This window comes from Triturus cristatus, chromosome 2_2 (assembly GCF_964204655.1).
Source record: "Triturus cristatus chromosome 2_2, aTriCri1.1, whole genome shotgun sequence".
NCBI lineage: Eukaryota > Metazoa > Chordata > Amphibia > Caudata > Salamandridae > Triturus > Triturus cristatus.
Window position 1 is genome coordinate 1,150,965,782 of NC_140582.1, and position 17,850 is coordinate 1,150,983,631.

Genomic DNA, 17,850 nt, shown 5'->3' on the forward strand with positions numbered 1-17,850 from the left:
AGCTAACACAGCCCAGCCGCTAGATGGCGCCAACTACTCTGTTTTTCTATTCAAAGGGAACGTTGAAAGCGCTTGCGTGCGACGCTCACCCTTGATGTCTCAGCGTGCGGCCTGTGGTGAGGGAGGGGGAGGGAGTTGATGCGCGAGCAAAACAGAGAGGCAGAGCTAGGCGCACGGGAGAGCGAGAGGAAAGCCAGATGGCTTCTCTGCTCGTAAGCGCGCGCGTAACCGCAAGCTCTAGGCCGGCCATGGTAGCATTGGCATAGCCAATAGGTCTCGCCTTTGGGATCTTATAAGTGTTTAGCCATGCAATAGCTGATGTTGTTGCACCAAGGATATTGTGCTGGATAACTAAACACTTATAAGGTCCCAAAGGTGAGACCTATTGGCTATGCCAATGCTTGTTTTTAAATGAAGGGTTAAGTGTTGTTGCGACCTCTGTGAGATCCAGCTATATGGTGCCTCTGAGTTGCGTTGGGTCTGCCTGCGCTGGGACTAATGTGTCCTGTTGTTCTTACAGTTCCTCCATACAATGAGTTTCTGTCACAATTTGCATTCGCCAGAGACTTGTTTGTTCTTTTTGAAGCTTGCATGAATCCATAGCTATAGTTTGTGAGGGGCTCGTGGGTCCCGAAGAACTTAAATAAATGAGTTAGAAATCGTAAATGCTGCCCAATCAACGTTGAAAGCTGAACGTGTGGGAAAGAGGAATTTTTGTTAGCAGAAGTAGAATCCACCTAGGCAATCACTTCAGCTGAAGTTCCATTCTGCTGGAAATCAGTATGTGCCTTCTTTGCTCGTGGAAATGCACTAAGTGCCATTCAGGGGTTCAATTGCATTTTATTCTTGAAGTGGATTTGCCCAGACATGCTCTTTCTTCTTTTTTAAATCCTCGCTCCGCTGAAAGACGAAGAGGGTGAGAGGGTAAATAGCTTTGTGATGAAAAGAGGCCATCTCCCCTGATTGTTGTTACAAGCCTGATTAGGGCAGAGGACGTGACATTTCATTTTTAGCTCACTGACAGATGTTAAACGTCATGAGCAACACCCTCGATGGAGCCTGGCGCACTTACAAGCAAGGGAGACAAAATAAATTAACACTCAATGGTATTATGCAATAGTTAATGAAACAAGCATTGGCCAAGCGGCCGTGAAAGTGATCGCGCGCTGCGAGCACTGTTCTTAATGAGCATGATGAGGAAAGGCATATGGCGCCTCTGCTCGTAAGCGCCCGCTCTAGGCCGGCCATGGTAGCATTTTCTGAGCCCACTTACTAAAAGTCTCAACAGGGCAGCGCATGCACTGCCTCAGGCGAGACCTGGAAAGGGCAATATGAAATTACATGAAATGACATAGATTTATTGGGCACACATCTGCCACAAGGTGTCATGGTGCTAAAAGAAGGAGAGCTCCGAAGGAAAAGACGAAAATAAAATTCTCATATCAGACAAGGAGAACTGCTAGCCATTAGTTAAAGGGAGTAAAGCCAGGCCTTCAACGCTTTCCGAAAGCTGTTGTGTTACTGCAAGTCACTGATGGCTCATGGGAGGGAGTTCCGCAATTTTGCTGCAGCCACAGAAAAGGCTTTCCCTCCCCACCTGGTCTTCCTAAATTTAGGAACGACTGCAAAATTGTAACTGGCAGACTGAAGCTGTCTAGAAGGGATATATCTCTGGAACATCATTGTCAGTCCTCTGGGTCCGGTATTTGCACCGCCCTATGAACAATGCATAAAGCCTTAAAGCTAATGCGTTTGTTCAACGGTATCCAATGAAATTTGGAGAACCCCGCTAAGACGGATTTGATGTTTAGGAATTTCAAGTATCAGCCTCGTGGCAGAATTCTATACTAGCTGTAGCTTAGCTACTGACAATTTATTGATCCCTAAATAAAGTGCACTGCAATAGTCAAGCCTAGAAGAAATCAAAGCAAGAACTACCTACTTGTGTGGTTTCAGAGGGATATATGGGAACACTTTCCTCAAGATCCTAATAATCCAAAAACAAGTGGATACCCTACGATTGACCAGATGGTCTAACGATAACTTGGTATCCACTAGTACTCCCAGATTTTTGGAGGAGTCTGCTGGAATAGGCAATTTCCCATATATGTCTAGCCACCAGGAATTATTCCAAAAGGAGGGTTGGTTGCCAAAAATCAGGACCTCAGTCTTGTCCCCATTCAGTCTAAGACACTTACTACAGATTCAGATAGCTACTGCCTTCCTACGTTTCTTAAAATTGGCGGCAATGGCCTTTGTATCCTTAGTGATGGACATGATTATTTTGCATGTCATTGGCATAGGGTAGGGCCTGCAGTCCAAAGGACCATATCAACATAGCCAATGAGGAGACATAGAGATAAAAAAGAGTTGGGCTCAGGGAGGAGTCCCGAGGCACCCCATATGGCAATAGAGAGGCTACACTATGAAGATTAGAGTCCAAATGCATAATTGATTTAGGGACATGTGAGGCAGATAGTCTCATATGGTCTCAATGTTGCGGTGGGGATTTATGTAAATTTATCAGATTAAGATGCAACATTATGTAATTTTTGATCTGCATCCGCTTGATTTCCCTACCTGAAAAGGTTTGTTTTATCTCCTATTCACATATTTTTGCTGCAATTGTTTTTGATTTTGGTTTTTTTATGTTTTTTTCTCTTTTCCTTTCCCTTCCTTTTTCTTTCATTTGTTTACCTTTGCTACTCTTTCTATAGGGATCATTAGAACTTGGATAATTTTTTCACCCCTATATACCCAATGGAGTGATAGACCCTTGTTACCACACTATGGGCCAAATGTATTAAGAAAGTGTTTTGCGATTGCATGTATGAAAGTGTGTTCAACACTTTCTGCGATTCTCGGCAGCTCTCAAATGACCTACCTCATGAATATTAATGAGGAAGGTTGCAATTTGCGACCCATTAGGCATCACAAAAATCAGAGGGATGGTGGCCTGCTGAGGTCATCAGACCACCATGTCTGTGATTACTTTGCAATCTTTTTTTTGTAAAGCAGCCCACTTTCCTTAAAGGAAAACGGGATGCTTTGCAAAAAGAAAACTGAAAAGTTTTCCTTTCATTTTTTAAGAGCAGGCAGTGGTCCGTGGGACAGCTTCTTCCTCAACCGCATACTACACAATTGGCAGTCTGCAGTCAAACACTGTCTAGCGATATCGGCCTCGATCCTAGACCATAATCTTGATATCTTGATCCTCACTGAAACATCGATCAACGACACACCTAACCATGCTCTAAATCTTTTACTTTCTCCCAATTACTCCATCTTACATAGAGACTGGGAAGATAGACGAGATGGCGGTCTCGCACTCATTCACAGAAACTCACTGAGATGCAGGATCCTCCAAACTCCTCAGTTTCAATCTTTGAATGCATGTCGGTAGAAATACCCACATCCTCTACCTCCAACATCAGACTGAATGTGATTTACCATCCACCGGATAAAAATAATTGTTTCATCGAGGAATGCCCCGGTTACTTACCGGTATTCATTATTCCTCGTCCGTCTTCCTCACCATAGTAATTCTCACATGAGCTTTATGCTCCTACAGAAACTCCAAGTAAAAGGTCAGCCTACTAGTCTTCCATCCCTCCAACATGGCCCCCACCTCTATCCACCATTGGGATAAAAGGAGGCACCATCCACCACAAAGACATGTTTTTTGTTTCTTCACAAATCCGAGTGCGGTTTTCTGATTAGAGGTAAGTAGGAGCGAAGTCCTGCTTTAGCGGACTCTATTATCACTGGGGACGAGGTGTGCCGAGCATGCTGGGGTGACCTCGTGTTGTGCTTTATTCTACATCGCTCTCCCCGGGTTTGGTAGTCCTGCTGTAGCGGACGGACAGGGAGCGCGGTTTCGGCCTTATTCGCTAACGGACCACCTGATGCGTACGTGTCACCGCGTACTCTACCAGCCTTGTCCTGCTGGAGCGGACTTTCGGGTGAGTCGCGGTCATTCTCTATGTGGGGTAGGAGCCCAGATCACAGCGTTCGGGTTGGTCAAGGTTGGTCCTTGTCTCTCGTCCCGCTGGTTTCGCGTGCTCAGAGTTTGGGCGTGGCAGTGATACAGGCGGCTGTTCCCGTTTGCGGGCAGCCCTGGGGGTTTTGGAGGATGCTTCTCTGGCGGACCCTGTTGATAAGAAGGTGGATGGGGCTGTAAAGCGTACTTTTGCGGCTTCCAATTCTGCTATTAGGACTGAGACCTATTTCTCGTATACTATTCAGTCTTTAATGAAGGACTTCCAGTCATTAGCTGAGTTGATGGACCAGGGTGAGGACATTTTGCCCACCCTCGCTCTGATGAAGCAGCAGGTGCTGCTCTTTTCTGGCATTTCTTTTAATCCATTGGGGGCGGTGGCCTCTATGTATGGATCTTCTGTCACTGCTCACCATCAGATGTGGTTACGTTCTTGGAAGGCGGATGTGAATCAGAAGGGGTTGTTGGTAAAAATCCCTCTCTCAGGGTGAAGCTCTTTGGCCCTCTTTTGAAGGATATAGTTAAGAAGTCTGCAGAGGATCTCAAACTTCTGGCTCCGATGAGGTTGGCCCGTCCACAGTTCTTTGGTGCCTGAAGGGGTTTTGGTCCGGCTATGCAAGGGAGAGCTAACCAGCCCTTTTTTGGCAGTCGGCTTGGCCAGTGTGCTCCTTCCACTGACAAGTCACGGTTCCCTGCCTCTCCTACCGCCTCCTCCGCTACTTCCAAACCCTGACTATATGGCTTTGAACAAGGTCCAATTGGGGGGATGCCTGTCTCTCTTTTCCAACACGTGGAGATGTTCCATTTTGGATCAATGGGTCCTTCAGATGTTGACAAAGGGGCTCTGCATTGATTTTTTGGTGCCCCCCCCCGACAATTTTTCTGTCACGCCTTGTCCCCGGGACAGGTTGAGGTGAAGTGCTCTCCTGGCAAGTGTTCTCTGTCTCGTGGAAAAAGGGGCTGTAGTTCCGGTGCCCCCTGGTCAGGTGGGGCTCGGGGTTAATTCCATTCTTTACTGGTCGAGAAGCATACTGGCGACCTCAGGCCTGTGTTGGATCTAAAATGGCTGAATATGTTCATTCCCCATGTGAAGTTCAAGATGGTCTATCTGCAGCTGATTCTTTCCTTTATCAATCAGGGGGATTTTCCGGCTTCCCTCGACCAGCAGGATGCTTATCTCCATGTCCCGGTCCATCTGGAGTTCATCGTGGAATGTATGGATCTCTTCACCTGATCAGGTCAGACAACATGATCTTCCTTGGATACTTCAACATCCACTGGGGAATCAAGGGTAACGGCCCGGTGGACACCTTTACAGTCGTTCTCAAAGACAACAATCTTCAACAACTCTTCCTTAAATCCATACACCCCAAAGGCGCCATACTTGACCTGATAATCTCCAATTCTCCGAATCTACGTCATACGACCCCACTCCGGTTGACTAGTCTGACCACGATCAGATCCCATTCTCCCTCTTCGGCTCTTACACTAAAACTGCTGGGCAACTCAAGAAAAAGAAAATATGGTTCAGGGAGACATCCAACCTTGAGACAGAAGTCATGGTCATCTTGGCCCTTCCTACCCTAATCTCGATTACACCCCACCTTGATATTAATGAGGCCACCGACAAATACTACTCCTGCATGGAATCCTGTATTGACAACTTTGCACCCCTGAAATTATCTAGACCAAAGCCCTCCAACCCATGGTTCTCAAAAGAACTTTACGAAGAAATAAAACTTATCAGAAAGAGCGAGAAAGAATTGAGATTAGCGCCCTCTCACCTGAGTATGATTAAGCACAAAAACAGTATGAAGACTGATTCTTTAGAGCCAAATCTTTTCACTTCAGAGCACTTGTGAATACTTCAAATGTCAGAGACATTATACCTCGTTACGCACCAATGAACCTCCAGAAACTGAGATTCTACTTTTTAAGACACTTCATTCATGGTCCTCTTTCTCCCCTATTTTGGAACGAGACCTACAGTGAACAATCTGCAATGTGAAACCCTCAAACCGCATTCAGGATGCCATTCCAAGGTCCATCAGCAAATCTCTTGCCACACACCAACACCCCTATGGACCTACGTGATCAACTCCTCTCTTCAAGAGCGCCTAATTCCAGAACGACTAAAAGTGGGTCAAGGCTCTCCTCTTTTGAAAAAACAATCTCACAACCCAAACAACATGAACAACTACTGCCCTGTCTCCACACTTCTATTTTCAGGCAAAGACATTGAACGTTTTTTTTTTTTTAACTTTCTTTATTGATTTTCAAAAGAACAGTGCATTATTAATGCTTACAGATTTGAAGTGGGCACATTATCTGTATAATTAATTACAATGTTATTTTCTTATTGATATATGACAGTATGGAACATTATGTTACAATATGTCGTTCATTTACATTCTTTTAGACATCGAGTATTACAGTAGGGCATTACATATGACAACGTACATTCATTCAATACAAGGCATCCAGTTCACGCTATTAGCCAGGACTATGGTGTAACCTCCCTCTTTAGCAGTTTCTCAAATTTAAGAGTGTCATGGTGAGATAGTGCCATATTAAGGACGCCTTGCATATGGAGATGATGCTTAAGCGGTACTTGGTACATAATTTCCAATGGTCTGTCATCTCACTATGGTAGGGTAGTGTCAGGACGTGCTTGTCCCAGGGTCGACACTCGGGACATCGTGCGGATGCGCCATAAGGAAACTTGCAAGAGGTCCCCAAATGTCCTTGGGCCGGGAGGTGCGCGGCAGTAGCTCTGCATAAGTGGATAGTTGCTCTTGGCAGAATAACAAATCATTGAGCCAATCTTTAAACTTGGGTGCCCTCCCCCTGCCCCATCTACATGCAACTCGCCTTTTAGCCAACAGTAGTGTAATAGCAATATATTTGCGGTGTAGTGCAGGAATTGGTTTGGTGTAGACTAGCAGGGCTAGTAGCAGGGTGCGCTCAATATTAGGTGTTATCATTAACGCTATAGCATCGAAGACTTGACTCCAGTAGTCATGTACTTCTGGGCATTCCCAGGCTAGGTGGAGAAAGTCGGCCCCTGGGGCCATGCATCTATCACATCTGTAAGAATCCCTTAGTTTATATTTATGCATCTTGACTGGGGTGTAGTATAGTCGGTGGAGGAATTTGTAATGCGTTATGCGTAGTCTGCTGCTAGCAGAGATTTGCTCAGTTTGCGAGCAGCAGTATTCCCATTGATCGTCTGACAATTCATAGCCCAACACTAGATGCCTCGCATTTGTAGCTTTTAACATCAGTTATAGGGGAGTGAGAACCATGAGTTCATTAGGAAACTCCGGGGTAACAGAACGGATGCCCTGCCTCAGACGTATATATAAGAAGACATCTAATGGAGACGGGTGAAGTCCTTGAAATATCTGTTCGGATGTACGAAATTCTCCATTGTGGTAGAGGTCCCCCCATCAGGCAATTTGAATCCGTTCCTTGAATTTGTGGAATACTGTTTCCTGGAGGAGAGGCATGTTTGGGTGATAAGTGAGTGGGAGCAGTGAGGAATAGAGCAAGGGACTTTGTAGCAGATTGCCAATGCAATGCCATGCTTTTATCGTACATGTGACCATGGTTGGATTTTTTTCCTCTGAGGCAGGGTGTGTTATAGAGCATGCCGTCTATAGGTATGGGGTCAGCTAACCAGTGCTCTGCCGCCACTTGTGGCATATACCACGGTTGGTGCACACAGTAGTAGGCGTAATGAGCTTGTGCACTCATATAATACAGTTCAAAATCGGGGATTTCAAAACTCCCCTGTGAATGTGGCCTGGTGAAAATTCTCCACTGCAGTCTCAGTTGCTTGCCACCCAATACCAAATGTATAATTTCAGACCTAAGTGTTTTAAAAAAGTAACCTCCTGGATTAAACGGAATGTTTAAGAACAGGTAGAGTAACTGGGGAAGTATCACCATCTTAATTAAGGATGCTCTTCCCACCATTGAGAGGGGTAAGGAGATCCATCGGGTGACGTTACCATTGATGCGATCCAGGGCAGTGCCATAATTAAGGTGTAACATCTCCTCCCTGTCCCTAGTAATTCGTATGCCTAAATAACGCAGATCCTCATCACACCATTCTAACGGGTGGTCCAGAGGGAATCGAGTTGTAGCCGTCGTCAAGGGGAAAATGTGAGACTTCCCCCAGTTAATCTGAATTCCTGACAGTTTCCCAAAGACAATAAGCTCTCTGAGAATTGGATTCAAATTTTGTTGTGGGTCTCGGATATATAAAGTAATATCATCTGCATATTGAGATACAAGGATCTGGCGCATGTTACAACGGAGTGCCTTATCTTGATGGTGTTGTCTCAATTTGGCCGCCAAAGGTTCGATCGCTAGTGCGAAAAGTAAGGGGGATAAAGGACCCCCTTGTCGGGTGCCCCTGGTGATCGTAAAGGTCTGTGATATGCGTCCATTTATGAGAACTTCAGCAGTTGGTAGTTGATACAAGAGTTGGATCCAGGACAGAAAAAGTGGTGGGAAGCCCATACGTCGCATCACTCCGAATATGTAGTCCCATTCAACTGAGTTGAATGCCTTAGTGGCATCTAGGAAAATCGGCGCTAGGGGCAACTCCGGTGCAATATTATTGAGTATTATAAATAGGGTTCTTAGATTATGCGAGGTGGCTCTCCCGGGCACGAAACCCGATTGATCGGGAAGGATCAGTTTTTCCATTAGGAGACTAAAAGACATTGAAAGTTGAGTTGCTTCCCAGCTCACTTTACACGTTTGAACAAAAAAACTCCTAGACTCTCTCCAATCTGGTTTCTGCCAGGCCAACGGGACTGAAACTGAGATCCTACAAATAGTCAACGACTCCCTTAGTATCCTCGACTCCGGGAATTCCTGTCTCTTGATCCTCCTGGATTTGTCCGTTGCATATGGGCTGTGGAGGCACAGTCCTCAATTGGTCTTCCTCTTACCTAACCAACTGCTCTTATTGTTCCTTGTCCTGATGATGACCAATTGAACTAACAGAGGCCAAAACGTCGTTGAAGCCTTCCTTTGGCGAATTAGGAGGAAACATACAGTCTATTCTGTTCTGTCATTTGACAGACTTTGTTTTGTGTTAAATTCTCCTTCTGCGATTGTTTTTTGTTTGCACAGTAATTTTTTGTCTTATATGTTTTAAATAACTTTATGAGCTCTAGTCTAATGTTATACAGGAGTTGTGAGTTTTAATAATTTTCAACAGTGAATGTTTTTTTCATATCATTATTGCGGGTACCTTATTTTATCGGTAAATGTATGTATTGTGCTATGAGAAGAATTTTGTTTTACAAAGTTTTCTCCATGGACAATTGTTGCTTTAATGTTGTTTACTGGCCCCAGGTTCTGGGGAATAAGACTGCCCCTATTTGTTGTAGTTACTTGGGGGCATATCATCAACGGCCAGCGATAATTATCGCTGGCCGTGTTTAGCGTGCACAAAATTAACGCCGCCTATCGCCAGATTCTATCGCCCGGTGAGCGCACTATCAACAAGGCGCATCGCCGAGGCGATAGAATTCACGGCAATAGCGGCGATAAGGAGCAACCTGCGATAAAAAAGCAGTGATATTGAAAAAAACGGTAATAGGGAGATGTGGACTCAGCATGACGATCCACCTCCCATGTTAAACATGGCTAACTCAAAGATTTAGCAGGCGTAAGGAACTGGCGATAAAACCGGTTAGCGCTACTTTTAATGTCGCTAGGCAGGTTAGCGTTTCCCTTATTAATAGGGAGATCCTTCATTAGCGATTATTTTCGCAGTATTTCTCACGGAATGCCTACCTCGCATCTCATTAGCGATGCGAGGCGATAAGAAAATGGGCACTGAAGCATGGAATCACGCGTTAGCGTGTCCATGCTAATAGGGCAATAAAATTATCGCCGCTTTTCGTCCAAAAATGGACGCAAAAGCGGCGATAATTTTGTATCGCCGGCTTGTTGATATGCCCCTTGTTTAGGCAAAAGTTTCCTTAGTTCTACTTTTATTCTTTTAATTTCATCTTGCATATGGTGTTGAGTTTGTTTGTTTTAATGTGGTTGTGTACGTGGATGAATTCAAGAATAAATCAGTGGGTAAATGAATGAATGCAGGAGTGCTAAGATAAGTGAGAGAGCACATATTTGGTGACTTATTAAATGCCACCCCCATCATTGACAGGGGAGGCACTTTCGTTTAAAAGCTGAACTACTATCACTGCCAATACTTTTTTAAATTCTTGAAGTCGAAGCGGAATTTAGATAATGTGTATAGGTCAGCGAGAAGAAGCAGACAGAGGCTAACGTTTGAGCCTTGTTTTCTCTAGTTGACTGGCCCACACGTAGGTACGCATACATTAGCATTTTTTTTACCAATATTTCTAAAAATAAAATTAGAGGCTGTGACATTTACCCAATTTGACATACCCAAGTGATAAAGGCCCTGTCTTCCAGCTTCCTTTAATGGTGAGGATTGGTTTGCAGAATGCATTGCCCTCTTCTAATAGTAGGTCTCGCCAAAAGAAGGGGTAAAGATGATGCTGTAATTTACGTCAAGACACTTTGATGGCTGGCTTGCTGGATTGCTGACGTGGAACCTAATATTCTTCTTGCTCTGAGACCTAAAAAGTGTGAAGGGAAGCTTTTCAGGGGAAAGTAAAAAGAAGACAAAAAAGTAACTTCAAATATGACAGAAACCCTTACATCCATGAATTGATTTTATGGACCTCAAAAAACCGGATGCAGTTTAGTAGAGAGACAGGACAGGGTACAGTGGCAGGGTTCCAAAGTGCAGCTCATCACCTTTATCTTTACAGTGATGACAGATACTTCTAAACTATGCAGTTAACTGCTCTCTAAGCCTTGGACATCAACAGGAAACTCTTGGTGGGAAACATTGCACATAGTAACACTTTCCTCGATCATTTCCTTCTCAGAAAGGCCCTCCCAGTGCAGTTGTGGGTAATGACAGTAAATTATATAGAACGTATTGCAGTATACAATATTGTCTGCTCTAATAATGCAAAATATTTCACAACATTTGCCAACACTCATTGTTACACATGATGCCCCTATGAATGTGAATTACACAAAGAAACTCTAAATGGTATTCAGAATCATAACAGCCCTCTCAAAGTGGGAAATCTAGGATTCATCTGTACTAGATCTACTAGAACTCTGAGACCCTCTTAGCCGGTCAAATGACTATTGGCCAACCCAACTGGGAAATTGCCCTTCACTAGTTCTGTCTGCTCATATTCTTGGTAGGTATTGTGCTTGCAGGAGCCCATGGAGCACTAAATCTGTCTGTGGCCAGACTTAAAAATGACTGGCGAGTATTTTTGCGTGTGTTTGCTGACTGCAAGTGTAAAAATATGGATGGATTTGTGGCAGAGAATGTACCCAAGTATGTTTTTTTAGACACGTTTTCAAGCTAAAACACACTAATCACTTCTCAGTTTAGAATTTTGCACTGTTGACATGTAATTACACCTGATAGATGTTCTCAGATTTAGAGGGGCAATTATGTTAACGGATGGTTGGAACGCCGTCCGCTATCATGTCGGTCAGGAGACCGCCCAATTATAATGCGCCTGCCGGGCTAGCAGGCGGAAAAGTGCTCTTTTAAATTGCAGCTTGTGCTGTGGCCCATGAAAAGGGCTGCAGCACAAACTGAAGTGTAAAAGAGCACTTTGTGCACATCCATGCACCGTGTGCCAGGCACTATGTGGTGCCTGGCACACGGTGCATGAATGTGTGTGGGAGCACTACATGTTCCCCCTGTCACACAGGGAGCGGGGGCCCTGCTTGGGTCCCCCAAAGTCCCTTTCAGACAGCCTTTTCATGGCAGGCGGCCGCCATAAAAAGGCTGTTGGAAAGGGACATCGTTACCCCTGGTATGGATACGATTCCAACCTCTGCCCGGTGGGATCCCAGATCCTATTGGAGGCAGCTGTCTTTCCCCAGACCTCTGCGGTCCGACCGCCTGCATCCTAATGCGGCGGTCGGGCAGAAAGCCTCTCTGTCGGGGTAACCGATGGCCTGTCGGTGGCGGTCTCACCGAAATCGTAATCAGGCCCTTTGTTTTTTAAGCAGCAAAACAGAAAAGATTAATTTTATGTTTTGAAATAGTTTGCATTGCTTATTTCTTACCTGGTTGTGGGATTAACCCCTTCGCCGCGGGGGTAATTCCCATGTGGCGCGCAGGGGGGGCGGCGGCGGCGGCGGCACTGTGCTCGTGATGAGCCCAGCTCGTCATGAGGCACAGTGGAGCTGTGCTCATGACGAGCTGGGCTCGTCACAACTCTGCCCACTAATTGATTCTCCCGCACAGACGGAGAATCAATTACGCGTGGGAGTGGCACGACCGTTATGACGAGCCCAGCTCGTCATGAGCACAGCTCCACTGTGCCTCATGACGAGCTGGGCTCGTCATGAGCATCCAAGCGGATAATGGGACTCAGTCACAAAAATGGCATATCTAGTTTGAGTAGAATTAAGACTGAGTTTGCCTTTAATGTAAATATTTTGGAGACTTTACAAAATTCTAGATGATTACCCGAAGAAAACCCTTGCATTGTAGGTGTAAGTGGATGTCCTTCTAAGGCTAACCAGTAACAAGCCTATTTTGCTTTTCTCTAAACTGCTTTGGAGCAGATAAAATATATATAACTGTCAAACAGCACAGCAGCCAAAAACGCTGTGAGTTGCATTGCGTGACAGGGAGAGAGCTCCATATCTACAGAGATGTGGTTTTCTCCTCCCCTCTCTCTAGCACCGGTGCAGAATTTTGCTCCCATGTGCCGCCGCACACTCCTTTGCACCATAGTGCAAGGGTGTGTGCGAGAGTCTTGCATAGGTTTTGTACCAGAATGGTTCCCTTCCATTACAAAATACTATCCCTAGACAACATTTTAAAATGTTCCTACTTTGTATGTGTGTTGTATAGTGCAGCTCTCATGCAAAGATGGAAAAGAAAAGAAAAATGACAAGATTTCTCCTTTTAACGCCTGGTTTTCAAAGGCGTTATTTTATTAAACCCTGTCTCATATTCTTGGTAAATAGGTTTTTGCGTCAAAAGTGTGGGTAGTCGCATGGGAATGTCCATTTAACGCCCCTTTGATGCTAAGTAATGCAAGGCAGCTCGCCACAGCGCTCTGTAGGCCTGCACTTGCTCTAATCCAGCTGTCTTAAGACAGATGGGGCAGAGATTTTTGAAGTGTGCATGTGTGACTGGCCGTCACAAAATGACCAACCTAAAGACATGCGCGCCTTAAACAGTGCACATACAGCCCACCCTCCTCCCTGATACTGTCACTCATCAGGCCCGCCCTGTCCTGACACTCTGTTCAGGTCAGAGGATGAAAAATACATTTTTAACGAATTACCATTTTATATGTCATCTCGTGGGCTTTAGGGTAATTTAAGTGGGGCCATGCTCCTCCGCTCCAACAGAGGGGACGTCCCTGCCTTTCACCCTGTTGAAACACATGGGCATTAAGTTAGACGCCATGCTTACACTGTCAAATCAAGTGACCAACTGTGGTAGGGACTTGTGTGGTCCTGTTGAGTCAACTCAGGAAACTGGTACCCCTCCCATCACGTTCAACTCTGTGCACTGTAGTGACCGCACTGACTGTGTCACGTCTGGACTACAGCAACCTACTATACATTGGGCTACCAAACAAGCTGTTAGGTAAGCTGCAAGTAGTAATGAATGACGCAGCGAGATTTATTTTTAAGCTCCCAAGACGTGCACATGCCATTCCACTACTGCAGCAGCTTCACTGGCTCCCAAATAAGCAAAGGGCCAGGTTTAAGGGCCCGTGTATTGCGCCCAAAGCTCTTTTTGGTCTGGCACCGGAATACATTAAGGACTGCCTAAGGAGGTATGTGTCTGGTCATGTCCTCCGCTCTTCCGAGGCAGTCCTGCTGTCCTGTCTACGGTTTGACAAAGTCACCATGGGCGGACGAGCTTTCTCAGTTCTGATTCCCCAACTTTGGGATAAGTTGCCAGAGTCTGCGTAGGGAAGCCACTCTCCTTCCATTGAGGAACAGGCTAAAGACCTTCTTGTTCACACAGGCCTGGGGACAAGCTGAGCTCTGACCGGGTTGGCTCGGTGATAAGTAACTGCTGGTATGGTTTTGTAATTCTCTCATAAACGCCAAGAGACCGTTGGTGATTATGCGCTACACAAATGCAACTTAACATTAACATGTACGCTTGCCTTTTGCAGGGGCGCTTTGTGTTGTTCTTCTATGGTAGGAAAAGGCAGAAGAGACTTTAATGACAACCCACAAACAACATTTGGGTGCTTAACAGGAGTTTATAATTCAAACTACTTTGCTGTACCTAAACAACACTTTTCTTTCCATTTCCCTTCCATATGACAGATTTACTTATGCAGAAGGGTCCACCAAATATTTGGATCTTTATGCATTGATTAGTACAATTTGTGTTTGGAAAAATACATATCCGAAAATTCTCATTCTGCTAATCAGGATTTTGAGTATTTGACCATAAATTCACCTTTTGGTTCACCTAAAGGGTACTTAGGTGCGCACCACGGTTTGTGGTCCCATGTTTCTACCAAACATTATTCTGTCTCTGTATTAACTAGCTCTCGAAAGATAGGTTTCATCTTTGGTAGAAGGGTTAGTACAAGGTTTTCGTAATGGTGCCTAAACAGTTGTTAAGAGCCCCAAAGTGGTGTTATTCCATTAAACCGTCTCAGAATACTATTGATTGTTGAGTCCAGTAAAACAGTGCACTATACTAACAAATGATAGGTATTTCTAGGAATTAAATTTTCTTCCTTTTCTTTACAGCGAATGGGGAAGCAACTGTGTCCTTGGGCTGTGGCTGTCCTACAGAATTTACGTATCAACTCAACAGGCTCTACAACAATACTATGAAACTTATTACCAAATCTCATGGAATACTAACCGTGTCCAGGAGAAGCATGAATCTCAAAATCATCCCACCTGAAGAAGGCCTGTATGACCTAATGATCTTCGCCAAGCCGGCAGACACACAACACGCCTACGGTTGGGTCTGCTCATACCAAGTTGAGTGTCTGCAGTCCGACTACACAGAAGCACTGCCTGAGAACCCCTTCAACTTCTGGGGTCTCCATCAGAAAGTCAACGATTTTGGGATCAAGGACAGTAACTGCAGTGGAGAGATAATTTCTGCCGACACAGGAACAGTAACCCTAACCTTTGAGACCTCAAGGCCGTTGCTAGCAATGTATGAGCTGGTTCATGATGGTTTAGATGAATCCGTAAGCAAGCAATGTATTGTGTCCCAGATAGAAGATGACAAGTTCAGCTGCAAGGTCTTATGCATTCTCCTGGGTTATTACAGAGTGTCGGTGTTTGTTAAAGACCTGAAAGAAGAGAAATTCAAGAATGCTGCCAACCTGCTTGTTCACTGCGCTTGTCCAGGAAATTGTAATGAGTTGTTTCCTTCTGGCCTAAGCAATCACTGTGGACCCGGCGTAATATCAAAACAGGCCGGGCTCTCAAATCCAAGTCATCCTGCCCCCATCATAAGCACTAAGTTGGGCAAGTGCAACATCACTTTCCATACAAGTTCGGACATCGAGGTCAGTGCGGTGTTGGATAAAGACCTGTTGAAAAACAACTGCTACCCTATGGAAAGGTACATTTTGCTTACCCACCTAGAGCAGAAGGTAAGTGTGAGCGTTCTCCTTCCAGAATCTGGACTCTATAAGGTGGGACTTTTTGCAAGAAGTGGTGAAGACAGCGTGTTCACACATATCTGCGATTATGTGGTCCGTTGTTTCACCACCCCGCAGTGGCCACCTTTCCCCAGGGTGTACAGTGCTTGGAAGAAAGGATGCACCCTGCTGCAACCCAGAGCGGGAGTGCTCCAGGAAGAGAGTTGTGTGCGCGTCAGACTCAAGATCCCAGAGGCATGCAGAGTCGTTGCAACCGGGGCATCAAGGACAGATCTCCATCTTACAAAGAGCAACGTCTGGGAGGGCGATGTGTTTACAGGACCATCTGGGAATATCCTTAAAATAGCAGCAAAGTTCAGTCAGCATTCCAAATGTATGAACGTAATCCTGGCTTACGAGATAGGAGATGTAGCAAATAATGTGAAGGGGTCTTCGGGGTAAATGTCATTGTCATGTCAATGCACACGTAGAGTGCGGCCAGTGGAATTGATCTGTAAAGACATATTTCTCAATTATTAGCAAGCAGCAGTCTCCCTAGATTTATGAAAAGACAAGACTGCCAAAGAAGAATTATAATTATTTGTTTTTCATATCTCATCGGCTGCCACAGTTTTGCAGCTTTGATTGCCGTGGAATGAAGCTGAAGGATAAAAGAGTGACAAACCTTCCAAGATTCGAGCTAGTGAACTGGAGCCTGAACCTGTAGCCTTACAACAGTCGAAGCGGGTGCTTTCACCAACTAACCCAACAGTCTCCAATGCAGAGCGGGATTCAGCTCCATGCCACAGATTTTATTCCATGTAAATTTATTTTATAAGAATATTCTGAAAAGATACTATGGTTGCGGCCTTTCGGGAAACTGATGCACTCAACTATCTCATTGGGTTCTCACCAAGTAGGTGTCAGAATTTGAGAGTATGGATACCAGCATCGCATTGACCTACGGAGCCAATTTGTCATCTATATCATTGGTTCTTAACCTGTGATCCGGGGACCACAACGGGTCCGCGGAGCCTATTTGGGAGGTTTGTGACTGCTTCAAAAATAAAGCAATATCAACCGATTAATAAAGTGCATATTAAATAAGAAGTAGCATTTAAAATTGAAAACTGTAAAATATTCTGCCAATTTGAAGGGATTTGAGATTTGGTGGCTAAACATTAATTTAGTGTCCTCAGATTGATTTGTAGGCGCAGAGTAAGGGCATCAAACAGAACATAGTATGGATGATGAGTGGCATCAATTAAATGTAAAAGATCCAAGCTTCATATTATAATTAAAATTTGAGGGGTTTTATATTTGTTTTTGAATTAAATAAATGATTTTTCCCTTTGTGTATATTTTGATGAATGCCTGTTTCTGCATTTTTTGTGTATTGTTTTGCAGTTCAAACCATCAAAATGTTTAGGCCAGGGTACCTAGTTTCCAGTAATGACTCAGGGATGGTCCACAGATTCCAATAATGGTTCAGTGGGGGTCTGCGTATTCCAGTAATAATTAAGTGAGGGGTCCACAGAAGGCAAATGGTTGAGAACCAAAGGTCTATATGGGGCGAAATGATTAAAATGTCCTATATAGAGCCAGTTCATGATAATCAGAATATATGGATAACGATTATATCTATTTTACCCTGTAGACTGATAAGCAAATCCCTAATTGATGTTTGCAAATAAGTTTTGCATGCTTGTACTTAAGTTTTCACAAAGATGGAAATCTCCTGCCCACCCAGCATCTGTCCCTGTAACAAGAAAATTCCTGTTTTTGAACTGTGTGCATTTGCTAGGGTGGAATGGACATGTCCAATGTTACACTTATCTTTCTCAGTTACAGGTCTATGTTTGCATTCAGTATGTACTGCAATGTTAATGTGCGTGAGACAATCATGTTTGCAAAGTCAGCTACTAAACAGATGAACGTTGTATTATCGCTGCAGTCTCAGAATAATATTGAAGTATTATTTTAGTCTTAAATTGTTATATAGTTGCTGCATCTTTGCATCTCAAAAAATATCTGTAGAAAAACAAAGATATTGATATAAGAACGGAATACTTCAAAAGGAAAAATAAAATTAAAAAACAACAAGCTCATAGTAGTGTAGAATCGACATAAAAGTCTGTCCTGCACATGGCCGAGGAGAAA

General features: G+C 44.4%; 1 protein-coding gene across 1 annotated transcript in view; it reads left to right on the top strand.

Annotated features, from left to right (window-relative positions):
• The window catches only part of LOC146863267 (kyphoscoliosis peptidase-like), a 218,396-nt gene extending 201,349 nt beyond the window's left edge, over window positions 1-17,047 (top strand). Inside the window, exon 7 of the mRNA XM_085642689.1 lies at window positions 14,837-17,047. Coding sequence (XP_085498815.1) covers window positions 14,837-16,152 — 1,316 coding nt within the window. The 3' untranslated portion in view covers window positions 16,153-17,047. The remainder of the gene's footprint in view (window positions 1-14,836) is intronic.
• The last annotated feature ends 803 nt before the right edge of the window (window positions 17,048-17,850 follow it).